Source organism: Ruditapes philippinarum, unplaced genomic scaffold (assembly GCF_026571515.1).
Source record: "Ruditapes philippinarum isolate M1 unplaced genomic scaffold, ASM2657151v2 ctg593_1_1_1_1, whole genome shotgun sequence".
In the NCBI taxonomy this organism is placed as follows: Eukaryota; Metazoa; Mollusca; class Bivalvia; order Venerida; family Veneridae; genus Ruditapes; species Ruditapes philippinarum.
In genome coordinates this window covers 158,003-180,290 of record NW_026866874.1, presented here as the reverse complement: position 1 = coordinate 180,290, position 22,288 = coordinate 158,003, and the positions used below count along the sequence as shown (strand labels likewise).

General features: G+C 31.8%; 2 protein-coding genes across 4 annotated transcripts in view; one reads left to right on the top strand and one right to left on the bottom strand.

Annotated features, from left to right (window-relative positions):
* Window positions 1-384: 384 nt before the first annotated feature.
* LOC132734082 (uncharacterized) lies at window positions 385-5,400 on the bottom strand. The gene is made up of 2 exons (XM_060720798.1): window positions 5,006-5,400; window positions 385-3,125 (listed from the first exon to the last, which is right to left on the bottom strand). Exons 1-2 carry the CDS (start codon window positions 5,280-5,282, stop codon window positions 2,659-2,661), a joined length of 744 nt encoding a protein of 247 aa, XP_060576781.1. The 5' UTR covers window positions 5,283-5,400; the 3' UTR covers window positions 385-2,658.
* Window positions 5,401-15,456: 10,056 nt separating this feature from the next.
* The window catches only part of LOC132734073 (putative methyltransferase NSUN7), a 42,515-nt gene continuing 35,683 nt past the window's right edge, over window positions 15,457-22,288 (top strand). The window contains exon 1 of one of the 3 annotated variants that reach the window (XM_060720785.1): window positions 15,457-15,597. The gene's annotated coding sequence lies outside the window, so the exon portion shown is untranslated. Of the gene's footprint in view, window positions 15,598-19,246; window positions 19,266-22,288 lie in introns of those variants that run through there. The other 2 variants (XM_060720787.1, XM_060720786.1) reach the window with 2 other exon arrangements.

Sequence of the window (22,288 nt, the reverse complement as noted above, 5' to 3'; positions counted from 1 at the left end):
GAGCGGGTTTGAATGTTATTTTGATTTTTTTTCTGAACCCATTTTCACCATTTCTGTATATAAAGAATTTGGCTTGCATGGCTTTATTTTATTAAATTTATCAAAAAAGCACCAATTCGTGTGGTGTTAAAAAATCATTAAAGTATGTTGCGGTTATTGTAGACAATTTAATGTGATGCTGACACCGAGACATGTTATTTTGAGGTTTTCGCGCCTTCTGTCTTTTGTTGTTGTTTCTGGCTGTTGTCGTTTCTTTTTTTCTATAATGATGGTTGTAATAAAAAGGATACTGTGTAAACCTATTTTTAATAAAACAGCTAGGGTAGTATGTCTTAGGTCGCTGCACCATTGTTTGTCGTATAATCATCAGACAGTTAAGTGACCCAGTTCAAATCAACATATTTATTTGTAAGTCTGAAATGCATGTCTACAAACACAAGAGAAATAGCACCAAACACTCATTATTATTATTATGTATATATCAATCATACCAATACTCGTAATTATTGCATGAATTAACGGCTACATTTTAATGCTGTCAACATTCTGAGTATTATTTTTCAATAATAAATATACAACAATTAAGAAATGTATACTCAAAAGTGCAATCTTCATTCATTGAAAATAATAAACATACAATAATAATTTTAGATTTGCTGTTGACTTCTATTTTCGTACCTTAGATTCCATCTAACAAATTTCACAATGTACAAACAATTATTTTTTATGACAAAATGATTAATAAATAGACGATTTTAAACAATGCAAAACTAGTAAAAATACAGTTATGTTTCACAGAAGAAGCCTAGGTTGCTGCTAAAATCAGCTTTGTAAGTTAATTAAGTAATATATGTCAAGACGTACAAAGATGTGTTTATCAATATTTTTAAAAACAAACTTATACATGATGATAAATAAAAAAATGGCATCCTTCCACATTCGTAAATTTAAGTGCAACATGTTCATTATTTTACAGAATAATTTATACTTAGTAAATCTTTACAATATTGTACTTGGGCAGTCACTTCTCCTCATACATGTTCATCATTTGACAGAATAATTTACGCTTAAATCTTTACAATATTTTGGGCTCACTTAAGAATTTAAGATCCTTCTCTTGCATAGATTTTAGTACAAAATATAAGTATGGGTCTTACCAGTCAGTTAAAACAATTTAAATTATTAATTTTTAAAAGCTTTCAAAGGTTTCTTTAATATGCTTGTATGACATAAACAGCTAGATATGCCTACTTGTAGCGATGTAAGATTAAGACAATTTAGGAGTAAAAAGAATACTTATACATTTATACATTGAGGTATTATGATCGTCGATGTATAGCTGTTTTCCATATACATGATCTCTAAGCGGTCCACTATTTTAGATACTAGTACAGTTATAATAGTTTTAGATATGTTTAGACATACTTCATATCCATCATTATGTAAGTGGCAATCTTTAAACAGTATCTTAACGATAATTATTGTCACAACCACCACCAATATCATTATCAATCAATCAATCAATCAATCAATTAATAAATCGATCAATCAATCAATCAATTATCACTATCAGTATCATTATCATCATCTCAAGTATCATAATCATCAGTTTGTATATCAGTCGTTATCCACCATCTAGCATCATCATTCCCACAATTATTATTATTATCATACTGTCATAATATGTTAATCATTTTCAATGACATGTTAAATGAATCAAATCCATTTTTTTACTTTTCGTCATTTATTAATAAAAAATAAAGCTGTCAGGATTAGTGCATACAAGTAGCACACTACTCAGATGAAGGTATAAAATATTTTGTAAACATTCTAGAGTTGATGCATCAAAATATTAATATTTACAAAAAAAATAAAGTTTTAAAATCGAGCAAATCTTTTATTAAAGTGAATTGGTCTATAATAAAAGTCTTGCCAGGGAGCGTGCAGGAGAATGTAATTCTGCTGGTTTTAATGCTTTAAAGGGATCACTTTTTTCCAGCCAAATATTCATACATCACAACAGCGAGTGTCGAGTGATGTGTGTCAGCCGTAAAATGTTGTTCTGTACTTCACTTTAGTGATGTTATATGTTTCTGGTTCGTCGGTATCATGGATTTCAGCACTTTTTTGTTGAAAATTGAGAGGCTCAAACCTGTGATAGGAGTCGTAAGGGATGTAGCACTTTTTCATTATCTCTAGTGTACGGACTCAATCAAAACGAGTCTGCAATTTCTATGTAATTTTCGATGGTTCTAATGCTTCCGAGGGATCAATTTTTTCCAGATATTTGTAACAAAACCACAAAAAGTTATGTTGATAGTTGAAAGTATTTAGTATCATACTTGAAAACAATTTATGAAAGAATAATTATATCTGGATGTTGTTGGTAAGTGTAGGATACATGATACGATGGCAGGAATAAAGTGTTCTGAAACAAAATATTATTTATCATATGTCCATAATACTTAATGGAAAATGTGATCAATTCGAATTCACTTTAGTCTACCAATCAATTCATTCATTATGAGCATAGTACATTTTTTATCATACATGCACTCAGTATATTGTATACTTTTTTAAAAAAGATACTCTTTTTTCATATACTCTTTTTGATGATAGATAATAAGACCATGTAATATGCAGTTTGATCACTATAAATTACTTAAAATCTTTGTCATAGACTCTCATTAATCTTTCTGATAGAATTTTGTTGCGGAGTTCAAGTGAGAAACTTTGGAAGAGAACATTACAATCTCTATATAAATCAACGAATGTCGTCTCGTTGTTTAGGCCTATTTTGCTGTCTAACCCTGGACAAAAAGGACTGGATACTTTTTTAGAATGATCCACTCCGTTGTACAGGCAGTATCCAAACCTGACAACAGATTTGACAGCTAAATCTATTATGTCTGTGTAATTTAGAGAAGTTGCGGATGTCAATACTGTTAAACAATTTTTCAATGGTTCGAGTTGGCGTGAATCGATCTTATCCTTGGAGGCATATAAACTTGATGCTGTTTTTTCGGCATTTGACAACATCCATTTCATAAGAGCCTTACATTTAGTTATAATCGATGTCACTTGGTATTTCTCAGCTAAGGGAACAATACGAAGCACATTCAGTTCTGAAAAAGAAATCAAATAAACTTAGTTTGAATTTATTTGCATATTTGATTGTTCTTGACCGTCAATTGCTATTGATTTGACTTATCAAGTACTTATATTGTACAGTGTATATTATCAACTGTGTACTCTTATTTCTTTTAAAGCATATATATGTTGAATTTAAACTGAACCAACTGACAAAACGTACACTAGCATACACGTAGTTTTATTATAATCTTAGCTTAGGATATTTAAGCACATGCAAGATAGATTAACTTCATATGAGTGTCAAAACATTTAGAAACAACAAGTGTCTTAAAAAAGATACTTGGCCAAAGTAAAACTGGTTAACTTGCATATATGTTATTTCTAAGCTTCAGTACATATAGAAATGTAAGCAGGGTTTGCATAACAGACATAATAATTTCTTGTAGCTAAGAAAAAATAACCCATTTTGTAAACAAAGAAATTAAATTAGGTATAAGTATATTCAAAGTGGTACGACTTCTATTTAACAGTATTTATTAAGATGCCCCTATCACTTGTTTTATTTACGTTTTATTTAATAATTCACAAAACAAAACCAGTTTTGATAACTAAAGATAAACCTTAAAGCGGTTCATAACCCCACCCACCACATTGTGTGAAATTTTTGGGTTTGAAGCCAAATTTAAACTCCACATAAATGAACAAATAGAACAATTTATTCATATAAGATTATTTTGTTACAGTCATTTAAACTCTATATGTGAATTGTTTATTTTTATATACTGAATGTCATTTGAAAAGAATTACTTAAACAATTAAACAAGTTAAATAAAAACGAAATTTGAAAAATAAGTTTGTAAATGAGAAAGTTTCCTTGGTATAATAAATCCAGGGATTTGCAACATGTACGTACTTAAAAATACTAAAAATATATTTAAAAAAAAAAGCAAATCGTCAGTAACATTTCTGATGTAAATTACTTATGTTACAATTGACCGAATAATCAATGGTGTTATTAATCATTAAAAATGGAACACTATAAGATATATGTACAAAAGACCGATGGGGACATTTTAACTTCGCGAATACACCGATATTCACAATAATTTTCTGAATGCACGTTTTTAACATATGGATGTCACGAATTCACGATTTCTACTGTATGAATTCAAGATTTCAACTTCAAGAATTCACGACTTCAAGTTTATGAATTCAAGATTTCAACTTCAAGAATTCACGATTTCCACTTTATGAATTCAACGTAATGAATTCATGTTTAATTTGAACTTTACGATTTCAACTTAAAAATGTGATGGGATCAAAAAGCAGTTAAAAATGTGAAGGAAAAAAGTAAGAACAAAAATAAAAAGGGAAGGTGTCGTTCACAGAACGCAAATTAAGTATGATTAAACGGAACTTAAATATCTCAGCAATTTTATTAGAACGTTATAGAACTATTCTGTTTATTTTATTTTAGAATTATCCTTTTCATTTTATTTAACAATGACAAGAAGTATCCTAAAGTTACATTCTATTTTAGAATAGCCAATGAAAATCGCAGATTTCTGTTCGTTAATTTAAAAAGACATTTTTTTTAATTCAGTTCTTCCCTGTAAATTTTACAGGAAGTCAAACTAATTTTAGATGGCATTCGGCCAAATAAACATCCTTACTTATGCATTCATTACCTATATATACACGCAATTTAAACATCTGTTTATAATAAAAACTATATCAATGTAGACATAAGATGTGTTCTCTTACACCCTTCATGCATTGACAATATGATAAATAAGATCAACAAGGAAAGGCGGCGTTCAATGAACGCAACCCCCATACGACCCAGCAACAAGTTTTGCATCAAAATGATAACCTCAAACTAACCTATATTGATATCCGATGTTTTACCTACCGTTTACTTCTTTCAGAATTCTTGGATGAATACACAGCAGGAATTCAATGAAGTCTTCATATGTTCCTGTCATCTGCACGAGTTTCTCTTTCTTCTCTCTACACTCATTTCTAAACATTGCCTCAAATACTGGGGAGGCTAAACATAGAAAATTCCTCGAGACATAAAGTTTATTCTTTCCAAAAGCTAATGTAACTTCGTCATCATGTGACCCTTTCTGTGTAAACGGTTCTGAACAGTTATCCTCAACTTCTAATTTCTTTGACACAGGTTCCATGGTTTTAAAGCAACACTTATGTTCCTACCTTTAAACTAACTAAATACACGTATACCCAATCTATATACGCCTGTCTTATCGAAAGATTTTATTGATATAGTTATATACATTGACGCTTTAAAACTCATTTTATTACTGACATTGTGGCCGGTTGCCAATGTAAATATGAGTGATAAGCGTGTGTTATGCGTTTTTCAATAAAGTGCACTATATCTTCGGACAAAATGGCGGTGCGCTTAAAAGTTTAACGGAAGCGAAGGAATTTTTTTACTATGAATATAACGGTTATTTCTAACTGTATTTTATTGTAACTGACCTTGAACTTGGATAGATGACCTGTCAGTCGAATAACACTAAATATTCGTCTTGGAATTGACCGGTAGAGGGTTTGAATGTATGCCGGAGTTATATCTGTCCATATGCCCTCTATTTCCTGGAAAAGATCTTCTCTACTTCATATTCGTCCTACTCGTCCCCGTACCAGGTTAGCACCCCTAGGTTCGTAGCATGGCTTGACGCGTCGAGTTTCAGCCAGGTCTGGTCTTGATCACCCTCGCCCCTTTTTCTCCAGATATATGTCCGAGAATCTTTCCCAACAGCAATTTGACAAAAAACAGAGAATATTACTTTCATCCAATGACCTTCAACAATAAGTTTCCTCTTTTCTCGGCACCATGACAACCGTTTCCTTCGATTAACCCCCCGAATAGTCAGTTTCTTCCTTGCTACTCGTCGCTTAAATTCATTCTTGTTTAAATAAAATTGCAATGTATTTTCAGCTTGTCTCTCTGTTTTCATTAAGTCGTTATATCTTGTAAACTCTTTCTTCTATTACTTTCAACTAATCTTTCTAGCCTCCTATACTCCCTTGCTGTCACTGTTGGTCAACTACCACTTCTTGGAATAATTTCTATAGAATCTCTTTACTCAATTAGCTTCCTTAAACTCCTAACTGTCGATCTGGGCACATTTAAAGTATTAGATACAAAACCAATTGTTTTACCTTCTTCAAACATTTTTGAGCTATTTGTTTTACCTCCGGCGTTAATTCTTTTCCTTTTCGCCCTATGTCTTATGTTCGTTCTTTAGCTTTTCTTAAACGCAACAGACGCGTCAAATCACATGATATAATCTTGAAACAAACGAAAATTTGAATTGGGAACAAAAACTCCGATCTTTGCGATTGTTGAAACTAGAAAATATTTCGCCTAAGACAGGAAAATCGATAATCTAAAATCATCTGAAAATGTCATCAGTGCATAATCAGCTATATTGATGGTTAATTTTTAGATTTTGATAGCAATGACACTAATACAGTTACTTAAAATAAAAAAAGCAAAGATACGTAAAGACTCTTTTATGCGGTTCGTTCGGTTCTGAAAGAGCTATATTTACATGTGTAATGTTTTCTTGTTTTTGCCAGGTGTCCGTGAGCTTTCATGTGGCAGTCTTCTAACCAGCGTTCACTTTTATCTGCACAGATAACTCACTTTAGTTTGCAATTTGTTTGTTGTCATTTTTCTTGGATGTAAACAAATTTCGACATTCACAACAAGCACTGATAAGTGACCGTATTTAGTTTATTTCTATCTTATTTTATTTCCCAAGTCCTACGGGATAATTGATTCCACAAAGAGTCATTGGTAGACTTGTATGGTAGACTTGTATATATTTTCGATCCTTGAAGATCGTTCAGCACGACATTTTGTTGTGTATACATGTTATGTGGTATTTTTAATTTCTTCTATTTTGGCCTTTTCAAACTTGGGTGGTTCCAGTATTCCTGCTTGAATACTGTTTAATCACCCTTAGGATATTTTTATGCTGCCTTCTTTTTAAATTTGTCTTTTGACATTCTGTCTGTGAAATGCAGACTTCATAACCTCCGATCCTTTTTCAAATTCCATTCAATTTAGTTCCGAGCAATGTTTTCTTGTTTAGGGCACACGCATTCTTTTACTTGGGGACCATACGCCGCTTTCCATGGAATGGCACTATTGTGTCACATTAAAGGCTCCATGATAACCGCCGTATGAACACATCTGTGGATGTTTCTTTACTCAAACTTTCACCATTACCATAATAAATGTTGAAATCTGCATTAGCCTGTGCTAGGTGGCGTGGACGGTAACTTGCAATTTCCATTACCGTCCATGAACATGCTCAGTCAAACCGAGTCTGCAATAGTTTCAGTTTTGCCGTGTTCAGCTTTCTTTAGGGTTTCTGTTGTTGTTTTTTTTGTTTGTTTGTTTGTTTTCCCGATAACAAAATTACTATATCACGTGTTTGTGACAGCTGATTTTTATCCTCATATTTTCTCGTAGAGAATTACCATATTTGATGTTTTATAAATGCACTATACATCTAGAATCAACCGACAAAATATGAATTACTTGTATTGAAACTTTTGCACGTTTACATTTTTTAAACATACAATTTGAAATAAGGTTATAACTTTTAAATATTATATTTGGTTTTCAAGGTAGCCGACCCTTGATTTTGGGAAAAAGAAGTCGAAAGGAAACCAACAACAAGAAAACGTCCAAAGTTTCATTTCCGACCTATTCGAACTAGGAACAAAAACAATAAATAAATAAAAAAATGTAACTTTAAAAAAAGTAAAACTCGCATTGTTTATTTTTCTTATGTAGAAACCACCCTGGGCGGTGTCTCGCTACATCGAGTCCGTATCGAGAAAGCTCATTTTCCGCCGCGATTCGCGGTGACCATTTGTTTTCTCTCGTTTTTTTTAGCTGATGTCAGTTGCCCTTTACACGATGGCATGCGAACTAAAACTACACCCCGATAATATTATCAAAGATGTCCGATTTATAATATTATTAAGTTACGAAAGGGCAAGTGGTTAAGGTCGTTGACTTAAAACCACTTGCCTCTTACCGCTGTAGGTTGGGGGCTTGGGGCCAAGCATGCGTCTTTTGTTTGTACATCTGAGAAAAATATCCATATCTGGCCTTTTTTGCCTGAGATAATGTACACAGGTGGCACCTGAGGTCTTCCTCCACCATTTAACCGGGAGAGTCACCATTTGATCTATACTGTACGTGTTGGTGCGACGTAAACCCCAATCAAAACAAATCCCAAAGTTTTATCCAGCTTCCGATAAAATTAACAATAAAATTTATGACCGATAAGAATGCCAATATGGTTAAACTCTGATACCACTTTGAGTCATGAAAAACCGAGCATTAAATCAAATTGTAATTACCTGTTGTCATCTATAAGAATGATATCCTTCTCCATGAACTCTGTTCATCCATAAAACGGATCAAAATATCTAAAGAAAACGTATTATTTAGGTGTATGGTAATCACTATGCAAAGGCATCATTGGTAATGCACCCCTTCGAAGAAGAGTGGGTATACTGTTTTGCTAATGTCGGTCTGTTGGTGTGTCTGTTGGTCTGTCTGTCGGTCTGTCAGCCGGTAGACCACATGGTCTCCGCTGATTATCTTGAAAACAATCACAAAGTCTTCATATTTCACATACTGATTGGTCATGACTATAGTAGATGACCCCTATTTTTTCTGGGTTACTAGGTCAAAGGTCAATGTCACAGGAGCCTTAAATGTCAAAATGATTTCCGCTGATTCTCTTGAAAACTATGCATTACAAAGTCTTCATGTTTCACATAGTGATTGGACATAACTAGTAGATGACCCTTATTGATTTTTGGGTCACGATGTCAGAGGTAGATTTCATAGGGGTATTTAATGTCAAAATGGTTTCCGGGTTACTTAGTCAAAGGTCGAGGGCACAGGGGCCGTAAATGTCAGAATGTTATCCGATCATTATCGTGGTTACTATTTATCATAAAGTCTTTATATTTCACATATTGATTGGTCATAACCAGTAAACAAATTGGGGTTATTAGGTCAAAGGTCAAGGTCACAGGGCCATAAATGGTAGTATGATTTCCGCTGATTATCTTAGTTACTATTTATCACAAAGTCTTCATATTTCACATATTGATTGGTTATAACTAGTAAATGACCCCTCTTAATTTTGGAGTCACCAGGTCAAAGGTCAAGTTCACAGGGGCAATAATTGTTGGAATGCTATCCGCTCATTTTCTTGGTAACTATTTATCACAAAGTCTTTATATTTCACATATTGATTGGTCATAACCAGCAAACCAGTTGGGGTTACAAGGTCAAAGGTCAAGGTCACAGGGGCATTGAATGGTAGTATGATTTCCGCTGATTATCTTAGTTACTATTTATCACAAAGTCTTCATAGTTCACATATTGATTGGTTATAACTAGTTAATGACCCCTATTAATTTTGGAGTCACCAGGTCAAAGGTCAAGTTCACAGGGGCCATAAATGTTGGAATGCTATCCGCTCATTTTCTTGGTTACTATTTATCACAAAGTCTTCATATTTCACATATTGATTGGTCATAACTAGTAGATAACCCTTATTGCTTACGGGGTCACTAGTTTAAAGGTCAAGGTCACAGGGGCCTTAAATATCAGAATGATTTCCGCTTATTATCTGGAAAACTATTCATTACAAAGTTTTCATAATTTACATACCGATTGGTCATAACTAGAAAGTGACCCCTATTAATTTGGGGTCACTAGGTCAAAGGTCAAGCTCACAGGGGCATTGAATGTTAGTATGGTTTCTGCTCATTATCTTGAAAGCTATTTATCACAAAGTCTTCATATTTCTAATATGAAATGGTCATAACTTTTAGATGACCCCTATTGATTTTTGGTCACTAGTTCAAAGGTCAAGATCATAACTAGAATGGTTTCCGCTCCTTATCTTGAGAGCTATCACAAAATCTTCATTATTTTTTTCCATAACTTAACACTTCCATGTACCCATTTATGGCAAGTTACTATAACAAAATAACCAATAATGTGAGTAAAGGGCTAGAAAGGGGAGTATATGTGTCGTTCGACATTTCTTGTGGATTTATGGTTGCTAGTTCCGAAATTTACACACTTACTAGCTACCTTGAGAACCTACTCAATCTCAACTTGCAGCAAACCGTTACTACCGGTATTTCTATTAAAGGCAACAGTGTCATGTATTTGTTTCCCTTTAAAATGTCATTTCATGTACATTTGTTCAAAGTTCTAATATCCACCAATATAAGACACCAAGTATATCACGTCATTGTTTTTCGCACAATAAAGTAGACAGCGGTGCGGCGTCTGCAACAACCAAATTGGAACAGTCAACACTACTCTAAGGCTACAGTATGGCAAATTGGGATAGCCTGAAAAAGATGTCAACAAAAATGCAATGGTATTTTTTACCGTTAATTATCGGCTGATTTCTGACACGAAACTGGTTATGTACATATTTTGAGATTTGACAAGTGACTTTTCAAGCTTGATTTTCTAATCATTTATTCACATCTTTAAGTTTTGAAGTTCATCAAACAAGACAATATATGTTTCTATCAATACTCTCACTTGGTAGTCATCTTGCAATTATTTCGCTGGCGCAACCGCGCCATGTCCTGTTCTTGAGTATATCTTGTCCAAACTTGAAGTAAGATGTACTTTATGCATGCATATTAAAACTTCATCCACAGGTGCCTGACATATAAATACGTACACGCACCACAATCTTAATCTACCTAAATATATCGATATATAAATAATATAATGTTTATTATAGATATAAGAAGGTATGAGGGGATATAAGACCCCAGGATCCCGTGATTTTCAAAGTATGTAGACAATAAGGCAAATTTATAATACTATAATCTCCAGATATTCAGCAAAATTTCCACTTGAATTTTGAATTTTACCGTCAAGTAAACTTTCCTAGTGACGTCATTCGGGATTCAAAATGGCGTAGAATTACGGAAAAATGACAAAAAAAACGAATATTTATCGTAAATAACATTGGAATACGGTTATAAATAGGATAAGAAATATTATATGATAGTTAATAATATTGATTGTATTTGTTCGAACTTTATTATACCGTAAAGTTTCGTTAAGTGCACTAGCAGAAATGACAAAATGGATAGAAATCTAGATCTTTAGAACGTTTGGTTTGTATTTTATTAAAGCATGAATGCAGGGCCTTTTTCAAAGGTTTGGGAAGCAGCCCAGCCCTTAATTTTGGGGGAAAATTACACTGTATATTTCAGAAGGGGAAGGAAAAATTTGATGTAAATTCAATTATTGGGGAAAACTGCCTAATTTTAAAGAATTTTCTTTGGGGAAGCAGCTTTATTATGGCTTATACTGGCCCCTGCTATCAAAGGTAAAAAAGCCCTGGAATGATTAGACAAATTTTAACTAAGTTTAATGTAAAACTAGATCTGAAAGAAGTATAAATGATAATCTATAGGGAAGCTGTTCCGTTATGAATATACACGGGTCTAATTAAATTGAATTGGAATATCTTACTTGGACTAGAGTTATGGCCCTTGAATAAAAAAGTGTTTTGTGGGTTGCCTAAGCTTAGTGTTGCCTTAGCTACACACGAGCTCAGAATTCAGACTACTCCTCAGAAACTACCGTGTAAATCAGCCAAATCAATTAAAGACCCGACTTCAACTATTTCAACAGCTAATGTATTATTTCATAATATTTTACGGAAAGGGCTTGTATTCAAGCTACATGTGAGGCGAGTTACAAATGAATAATTTTATATAACTATGTAAAAAAAGAATTTAGTACATTATAATTAGGGCCTTTCTATTTGAAAGGCCCTGTTATAATCAAAAACAAGAAATTGCATACATTGCGTAAGTTCACTGCAGGCCGGATAGCACTAGTTTTTAAGCCATTTTTCACATTGAAATGATTTTCAAATTTTTTACCTCCCAAAATGAATTGTGAGTTTTTGGCGTATAGGCAGTATTAGCAATTGGAAACTGAAAAGCAGGTATTCTGATGTAATAGTGGCAGTTTTAAATGAGATTCTTTCGGACATATAGCGATCACAATTTGGCCGTAATAAGGAACATGTATTCTATGGATTTGTTGTTGGGATACAAATAACAACTAAGTAAATTTAAATAAACAATAATCTTTTAATCAAGTCCCAATTGTTTATATAATATAATGAAAGTTTATTATATAATTTTAAAGTAAATTTAAGATTCCTATTTATGATCAGACTTCCTGAAAGTTGAAAAAAACTGGGACATTCGGTCTGACAAACCATGAAAATCTGTCGGACCGATCGAAATCTGTCAGACCGAATAAAATTGATCAAAATCAAAGAAAAACTTGTGTTAGGACACTTTTGGTTTTAATTTTTTTGCCGTAAAAATCGGCACATTCTGTACAGCGCATTTTCATCTCCTCCCTGTCATACAACAACAATTCATGATCCTGCTTCCATTTTTCATTGAATTTTGTCTCAGGTCTATTCTTTTCATCCTAATTTATTGCTGTTCTGCGCGCTCCTCTGACGTAGATTTTCGAATTTTCCCATGTTTGGCACCTTGGATAAAAGCCGGACAGTCGGACCGATTCAGAATAAAAAATCGTCGGACCTGATCAAAATTTATCGGACATGTCCGTCGCACCGACGTATTTCAGGAAGTCTGTATGATTAGTACAGCTTTATGAATAAATTGATAGAAACAGTTGATTTAAATTAACACTTGAAAGTGTTTACTCTAAGACTGAAGTCTTTATTTAAAGTCAAGGCTTGAGCCTTGTTGTACTGACCTAGACGGTAAAGCACCGAACTAACTATCAATGACAAGTTTCGGCTATTTATTTGCTTCCAGACAATAAACAAACAATTGATTGGTTATTCATAAAGATAATCTAAAAATCGATTTGTTTATTATAATTGATAAGAGCCAATCACTTAATCACTTCTTATATAATGCACTTGGAAAGGCAATCAAAATGGATGCCTCCATGAAATAAAGCATTGTGGAAAGTAAACAAATTATATTTTTTGTAAGTTAATTTAAATCCATCTGTTACACTGATTTCATGATATTGTGGAACATTTATATCATTCAGATGTTTACCAGTCTGCGAAATAAGGCACACGCCCGAAGCGTATAAAATCCCATTCGGGCCTGTAGAAATCCAAAGATCGTAAGCCCGGCAGACCTTTGAATTTAGAATGTGTTTTTATATAAAATCAGTTTCAGTTTCAATATTTTTCTGAAATTATTGTGTAAAACATCATCAGCCTATGTACATCAAGTAAGATTTGTGTAATACGTCATTCAATTATGCATATTCTATATGTATTGTCTTCAGCGATTGGTTAGCGTAAATCATGATACAAAGAATGCCCAAGTATAATTATCAATGTTTGCTGTTTAAAAGAACAAGTAATCTTAAATTTCCGTTAGAATATATTTATTTTTAGCTTGACCTGTTTAGATTTGTGAACCAGCTACGTATAAATTACACATCTGAAGTGAAAACCGGGAGTTAAACTGTGTGGTTGTGTTTAATTAGGGGATGCCTTCATTGAATGCAACCCTTCCTTTGTTGATATAAATTTTGTGTTTATATTTTAAACAAATTAAGTGGAAAGCAGATACTAAATTGACAAGTAATGTTGAGTATATAAAGAACAGAAAAAGAGAATTTCATTGAAAAGTGGCTGACTGAATTTCTGTCCCTTTGTGCTTAAATTGAACCTTGTTGATGTGATAAACCGTTGTCTTTATTTTGCATAATAAATTTTTTAGGCCTGTGATAATCTGTCCGGGCCTCATGATACTTTCGCCTTGGTTGAAGGCCCAAATGGCCTATGATCTAGAAAAGTTTCGCAGACTGTATTGTCTACTTGCTGACAAAAAGAAAAGGTTTTAGGAATGATCTCATTTTAAATCATTATAAATTATTTTACTTTTGTACAGAATAGCACCTTAATGTTAAAGACATTCAGGGGAGGCAAGATTTGATGCCTGTTTTAAAAATTCTGATATTCATTGTCTCCCTTTGCAGTCTATTTTTTATGTAAAACAAACTTAACAAGCCAACGTAACAAAAAGCTGTTTTAGTTTAATTCATTGTCTGAAGGAAATTAATTGAAGTTTTTATAACTTCTGAAGTCAATGGTAATTTTCCAGCTGCAGACTGTTGATAGAACCCGTTTCAGGTTCACTTTGTTACTATTTCGATCTTCAGCATGTCAGGGTGGGGAACCAACCTGACTTTCTAGGCAAAACCTGCAGCATAAAATGCAAAATATTACAGTGATTCAGTTGTTTTTCGAGAACATCTACCAAATATTTTTTCCTCAAACCTCTACATAGAAAGCTCCTAAAGGCACATTATGCCTCAGAAATCATACATTCATTGCCAACAGAGCTAATGAGCAATTTTAAGATTGTAAAATGAGTATTATTTTTGAAGATATCCAAAAAATGTTTTTGAGAGATAGAAATAAAGATTATAGCATTCTTGAGGCATAATGGGCCTTTAACTTCCTTGGCTGTTACTTACTTTCAGTAAAGTTCTTCCCATTCTTTAGGATCTTTTTCCAACTTTTTAAGTTCATATGCAATGTTTTAAACAACTTGTAGGATTAATAAATTGAATCAGTTGGAAAAAGATTGAAAATCAGAAGACTTTACAGCAGAACAAATTGCTTTAATGTAGAGGTTTATGTTTTATTCGAAAACAATCCATTGAATATTTAATTATGAAAATATATCAACAAAAACATATATATCTGAGTAACAGAGTGTTATTATTAGAATGTTCTACTGTGTGTGACTTGGCCAACAGTCATGTGGGTTTGACACCCTGATCCACCCCAGTTTAGAAATACCAATAGTCCTTCTGTAAGCTAGGTAGCTGACTCTCAGAATTATGAAGGAATTCAAGCCCCATGATGTATTTGCCATCTTTGACTTGATGCAAGAAAATAGAATAAAACTTTTCTATAAAATGTCTGTAAAACATGGTCAGATTTCTAAGATGGTTTGAATTATCAAATGAATTCTCTTTTAATAATTGTAAAGTAATAAACTGTGAACACAAAAACTGTATTTTCTTAGTCCTCCTGCACTGAAAACCTTAATGCCAATGAACCCTCAATTTAGCAATACCAATTCAAGGGAAACATTTTTTCTATTCAAATCTATTTGATTGTGTATAATGCAGGGATATGAACTTTAAATTCCCATTTCAGAAATTATTTTTTCATTGTGTCTTCTTTTACTTTGTAATGTTAACTTTATATTTTTTTCTGAATATTTTTCAGATGTAGTCTTAAAGATGATTAAGTTATTGACAGGCAGTTTGGATACAGTAGAATTTCAGAAGGAAATGAAAGACGTTCTGCATGTTTTCTTGCAATAAATACCTGTGTTACTGACTTTGATAAGGTAATAAATATTTAATTACATTGCTAGACACCTTCATTAAAGCATCTTTTCAGGTTTATGCCAGAGGAAAGTGCTTCTTGTAAACAAGAAAACAATTGATTTTCTCTGAAAAGAGGTAATGATTTATTGATAGTGGAAATCTTTACAGTTAAATCTTTATGTTCTGGGAAAGAGCATATTTGATACAATGTGCCTTACAGAAAAATAAGACAAAGTATTTTCAGACATACAATATAGGATAGAGGGTTGATCAATATTAACAGATTTAATTTAACATTAAGGTAGTTAAACTTAAAAATATGTACAGTTTGTATATTATATTTGAATGAAGCCTGGCCTTATTTAAGTCAGATTTTGTGACCCCTTGTGATAGCATCATGCAGTTCATTTAAACAGTGAAATGTTGGACAAAACCATGAAGTCCATAATGAACAAATCATTTCTTGTTTATTTGGTTTTACATACATGTGCAATTGAAATATTCTTTATTATAAAATTGTCTTTTTGTTCTGTCAATAGTATAATGAGGAATGATTTGAAAACAGTTCAGATTATTTCATTTCATTTTTTTAGCTTGTCTGTTTTGAAAAAAAAAGTCGAGCTTATTATATAATGATCACTGTGGCATGTCATTGTCATTGTACAACAACTTTAAATGTAGCCAATTATACAAAGATTTTTAAAGGTACCAACATGAAATTGTATACTTCCTTAATTATCATGACAAGATGCTGTTGTAAGATAGTAAGGGGCGTAATGCGTAAAGCTTTATTTTCGTAGTTATGTCCCTTCTTAATTTAGATTACTAGTTTTCTTTTTTGGGTCAAAATTTGCAATTAAATGAATGGTTTTAAAACTAAATCAAAATGACTGTAAACTTGAAATACTAAAATTGTTCATCATAACAAGGCACAGGAATGTTTGACATGTGGAATATTTCTGAAAAATTTATTTTGAGAGTTTATGTCCCTTTTCAACTTAGATTTTTTGTCAAAATTGCTTATTAAGTTGAATTATTTGATAACCATAAAGATATCAACATGAATTTAAACTTAGAATATTTGATTATCATTACAATGCACAAACTAAGGGCATTATCCTTAATAATAAAAGCAATATTTTAAGGAGTCATGTACCTTTTTAACTTGAATAATAGTGATAAAAATTGGTTATTTAATCAGCACTTCATGTATTTTAAACATATCCAATTTTAGTTAGGCGATAATGATAATAATAAAGGAATATTGTACAAAAATAGCATATGTCAAACAGTTTGTTTAATCAGGTTTTTACAGAGGTGCTTTCAATTAAGGAAGTATAAGCATCTGCTGATTAAAATCATTAAAAACTTGAGCAGCTTAAATTGTAAAAATATTGCAAATCAATTGTACTTTTGTTCTTTGCAAACATAAATAACAAAAGAACTAATTTTTAATAAAAGGTGATTTAATAGTGGTTACGTCAATGACGGATATTAATTCTTATACTGTAATAGAATTATTGATGGTAAGTCAAATAGAAGTAATGGACATATTGATTGACCCTTTTGTAGAATATAATATTGAAACTCTTGCACATCGCTTGTTATTTAATTTGCTGACTCATCAAAAACGTAGTACATTATACACCGAAGCAGGGACCTTTTTTTCTAAAGTTGTTTAATTTTCAATTTCTACTTTTTACCAAATTAATATTTAGAGAAATTGAGCCAAGTTTTTTTATATGCCCCGGAAGAATTTCAGGGCTGCAGGAAGTCAAATTTTAGGACTAACTTAAGACCGTTTCAATACATATTTTCATTGGAACGAATATTGTTTCAGTTTTGATCTTAAGGCATATTTTAGACTTAGGACTTTTCTGAAACACAACCAAGATGTGTAATTACATGCCCCTTGTCAAGGCTGTTCACTTGGCAGCAATTTCGTGTCTGCTCTATATCTTTTAGACCAATGAAAAGAAAATGGAACTTAAATGTTAAGTATAATCAAATGATTTGCAGAGTACAGGTATAGGCTTTTTGGGATTAAGTTTAAGGTCACACCTATATAGTCATTATGTGCAGGTAGACCTTTGGAAATGCGTCAGGCCATCAGACATGACCAACCAAAATTTTCTTGGTGTGATGAATTTAGGTCCAGGTGTCCGGCAACTTTTAATCTGAGTGAAACTACTTTATTTTTCTGTTGCAACATAATTATTAGTTAAATAGTTAGCACAGTGAGATTCTAAATTTCATATCTGTTAGCTCTTGTGGAAGTAACTTTTTGGCAGAAATGTTGGTTGTTACTTAAGAGTTGGCTTTTAAAATATTGCCATCAAAGAGTCCACATTAGAACTCAAAACAAATGATGCCGCCCTTAAAGCTCAGCATGCCTCCAGATGAACCAATATATTTCAAGAAATTAAAGCTTGAGAAAAATTTACTTTGATTTTTGAGAACAGTAAAAATATTCAAGATAAAGTAATAATTACCATGAAATGGTCCATTTATGAACGTTTTTGCAGTGTTTTTAACCATATTTCTACTGTGTTACTAAATTAACACACTGAGTAAGGGCTTTTTCTTCACATTAAAATTTTGGCCTAGCTCTTTTTGGTATTTTTTATAAATTTACATGGGTTGTAAGTGCTGTTTGGAAATTGTGAAGATTATTTTCTTTGTTCACTTGACAATATTTTACTTTTTAATTAATACATTTTCAAAATTTTCATGAAAATAAGCATGAATCTGGGGGTGTGCTGATTTAATACACTTTTACTAATTACAGTAATTAATGTGGCATAAGCTCGAAACACCTTAGAATCCAAATAAATTTTAGTTTTGTTAACACCAGTAAAACTTAATAATTTAGCTGCTTTGAAAAAAACATATATTTCATTGTCTGAAATAGACTTCACATCCTAAGTGTCTGTGTTACTTAATAGGTCACTGCTTGACATGCTGTTCTTTTTATCCTAAACTGGGTTGATGCATGATTTTATGTCATTTAAAGCAAACATAACAGTACAGTCAGTCTGGTCGAAGACTCGGCGGTGATGTGCCGCAGTGCTGGCTCTATACCTATTGACACAGACAAATCATTGTCGCCACCAATATATCCTGGATTGAATAAAACACAATATTTATTTATTGATGAATATTTATGTCATAAATTCACCATTGTATTCAAGGAAGAAAGTCAAGTATTGAATCACTGTTGGTTATTCCCCAGTATATAGTGGTTCAATATTATATTCAATTGTAATCCGCTGGTATTAAAATTATCCCCGTATTAAAAAGGAGTGTAGAGAGTAAGCTGTTTTAATAATAGAATGTATACCTAACATTTAAAGTGAGCATAAAGCCATGTTAGTCAACTGTAATCATAAACACGGCAAAATACGGTAAAATCCCCTGTTACTACTTATATAAACAATGTGTCATCTTCGCATAAATATTGAGAATCAGTGATATATAAACAAGTTAATGTGCTATGATAAAAGCATTCAAGAAGTCCTTGTATATGAAATAACACAATTGATAATAAAAAGGTAAGAATTTTGCTGAAATTTGTCAAATTTAAACTTTTTTTTTGTATCTAATTAAAAGATTTTTAAACAAGTTTATGTGCTATGATAAAAACATTCAACAAGTCCTTGTATATGAAATTACACATTTGATAAGAAAGGTAAGAATTTTGAATGAATTTTTTTTCTAATTAAAACTTTTTTTTTTTGTATCTGAAAGATTTTAAAGGCCCATCATGTCACATAAATTATCAAATATTTTAAATATTTCTCAGGAGCTCTCTATTTTTAGTTTCTTGTTCTATATAGCTTCCAAAATGACACTCATTGGTCAATCATAAATAAGAACCATCTTCTGCTTCAGTTGCATTCTGGGAATTAATATAACAGTTGTAATTATTTAGTATTTTGCATGGAAGTAAAAATACTGCCTTAATTGTGTACATATTGCTACTTTTATGACAAATAATTTCATATTCAGTGGAACTTTCTTGTCAGATAATAGACATCTAACATGTCTAAAACCATTATCTAAATGTTACATAAACCTCACGTTTGCCAAAAAAAATCATTTCTGAGGCATATGGTAATGTACCTATAAGAATTATTAAGAAATGTGTCCTTTTTTCTAAATTAAGTTTATCTTTTAATTGAAAGTAACTCATTAAGTATGTAATAATTATAGACAAAACAGTAAACCTTTTTCTTAGAAGTCATTTATTATTTAGAAATTGTTCTTTTAATTATTATTAACAAAACAGACAAAAATAAATATCAATAAATTAAGATGACACTTGATTCTTTTCCATTACTGTGTGTAAACTACAATTTATTTTGCAACAAAGCTGAGGGCCTCAATTATTCCTTCTATAGCAGTGGCCATTTAAGGGCAGCTTCCCCTGAAAGAAAAAATCTTTAAAATCATGCAGTTTTCCCCAAAAAATTGATTTATATCAAGTTTTTTCTTCCCCTTTGCAAAAATATTGCATAATTTTCCCCAAAGTTAAGGGCCAGGCCGCTTCTTATACCTGTGGGGGGAAAAAGCCCTGCAAAGGTATTTCAGGTGTGTCCAGTCATAGTGTCTTAAAACTGTTGATTTAAGAATGTTACTGAACTAGCAATAAGGTTTATCGTTTCGTCCAATCAACTCTTCAATTTTGAAGAGTCCACTTATGTGGACATTCACATGTTTTGTGTAAATGGAAAACATAGTTCACAGACCCTATACCTTTTGTTGATAACTTTGAAACCCACAATTTGAAAAGTTTCTGTGTAAATAGATATTTTATTGTTACAAATTGATATATGAGATCAGTTATAACAAATGTACATATATGTTTTAAATCTATCATTTAGAAGATGTTTTAGCACTTTTGATGATTCTTTCAAACAGTTTATTGGCTGGGGGATTATTTACACACCCTAACATCTTGTTTTGAATATACTTGAAAATAAGAAAATATGTTAGATAAGACACTTGAGTATTTACTCGGGGATTTTCTTGGATTTAAAGAGTCAGTAAACATCCAGGTTATTGCTCTTCATGACTTGGTCACTTCTTCAAATGATTTACATTGTAATTTCATTTTGTGAAAGGGGCAGATAACTCTTGTATTTTTCTATCTAAATGGACTTTTTTTTAACTGACAGTAACTGTGGTCAAATGGTAATGCTTTTAAATAATGTGGAGTTGATTTTTTAATCATTAAAATATGTGTAAAGTTATAATTATTTAAAGGAAAAAAATACTAAGCTGAATGTCTTAAATAGACTGATCCAACTTCCAATCTTAGGATTGGGGGAACTTCCAGGGGCGGTGGTGATCACAGTAATATATATTTATTATGGGAAAATCTCAGCAGATGTGATTATTTTATTCAAAATAATTTGCACAGTGGTAGCATAGAATGATGTTGCTGCAACTGGTTAAAACTCCCTTATAATTTTGCTTAAAATTTTTCATACTTGGCAGAAAGTCACTACATAAATTATCTGTTTTTTTATTATTATTATTTAATGAAAAATTATTTTGAAATGCAATAAAATGTTCTCTCAATAAAGCAGCTAGTTAATCAATAATGTGGGAAATTTATGACCGAATATAAAATTAACATTTCCATTCAAAATTATCTTTAACATGACTGTCTTAGTCATATTTGGCAATTAAATTATGATAACCAGAAAGCAATAGGAATTAGACCATCATAGATCTTTGATTGGAAAAAATGTGTGATTTTGACCAAAAAACTCAGTTGTAATTAGTTTGGTTAAGAAAGATTTTTATTTCTCGAACTAAAATTCTCCTGTGTGCAACTAATCTTTAATTCTGAGTTTTAACACACCAGAAGCAAATTTTTTGGCCTTGATATTGCATTGAAAATACAGCCTTTTCTATACAAGTAAACTTTATTGATCTTGCATGGTTACAAACAAAATATTACTTTCTCTTTTATCAAACTGCTATGAATAAGAAATGATTTCAAATATATTGAATGGTTCTCCTGACATGTTCATTTGTGCAAGTGAAGGGAAAGAATATAATGCTTAAATAATACTTTAAATTGTTAAAAAGGTACAAAAATGAAAAGAATATTTTTTTTAAAAAATCACCCGGATTTAGATTAAACAGAATGTTTGGTTTATGTAATGATTTAACATAGTTATCTACAAGGTAATGGAAAAAAAAGGTTATCATGATACCTTTTACATCTTTGACTGTCAAATATCTTTTACATCTTTTACTGTCAGTAATTATCTTTAAATGTCAATAATGATACTTGAAAGTTGCTAAAGATCAAGTACATGAATTTTTAAGTCTCTTGTTTAAAATAAAGTAACAGTCTAATGTGCAACCTACCGTATATACCGTAAAATTCCTAATAAATGCCCCGCCCCTAATAAAAGCCCCCCCCCCAAGGCTTTTTGATTTGGAAAAAAAATTTGTTCATCAGTGGTGAACTCTTTAATTAATCCATAATTTTATTCAAATCCTTCAGAATCCATTTTATTTCATAGTAAACACAAAAATGTATCACATGAACTTTAAAATCATTATATTTTAATGTTATAACCAACACTTGTTAACACTAAGTGTATTTTAAATGATGTTTGGATTTAGGAAAAAACGTGTTGTAATAATAGCCCCCTTTTGGAAAATGTTCAGCCCCCGGGGGCATTTAATAGG

Coding starts and splice junctions, on each gene's coding strand:
- LOC132734082 (XM_060720798.1), bottom strand. CDS start 5,282: ATGGAACCTGTGTCAAAGAAATTAGAAGTTGAGGATAACTGTTCAGAA. Junction 3,126..5,005: donor AATTCTGAAAGAAGTAAACG/GTAGGTAAAACA, acceptor TTTCTTTTTCAG/AACTGAATGTGCTTCGTATT.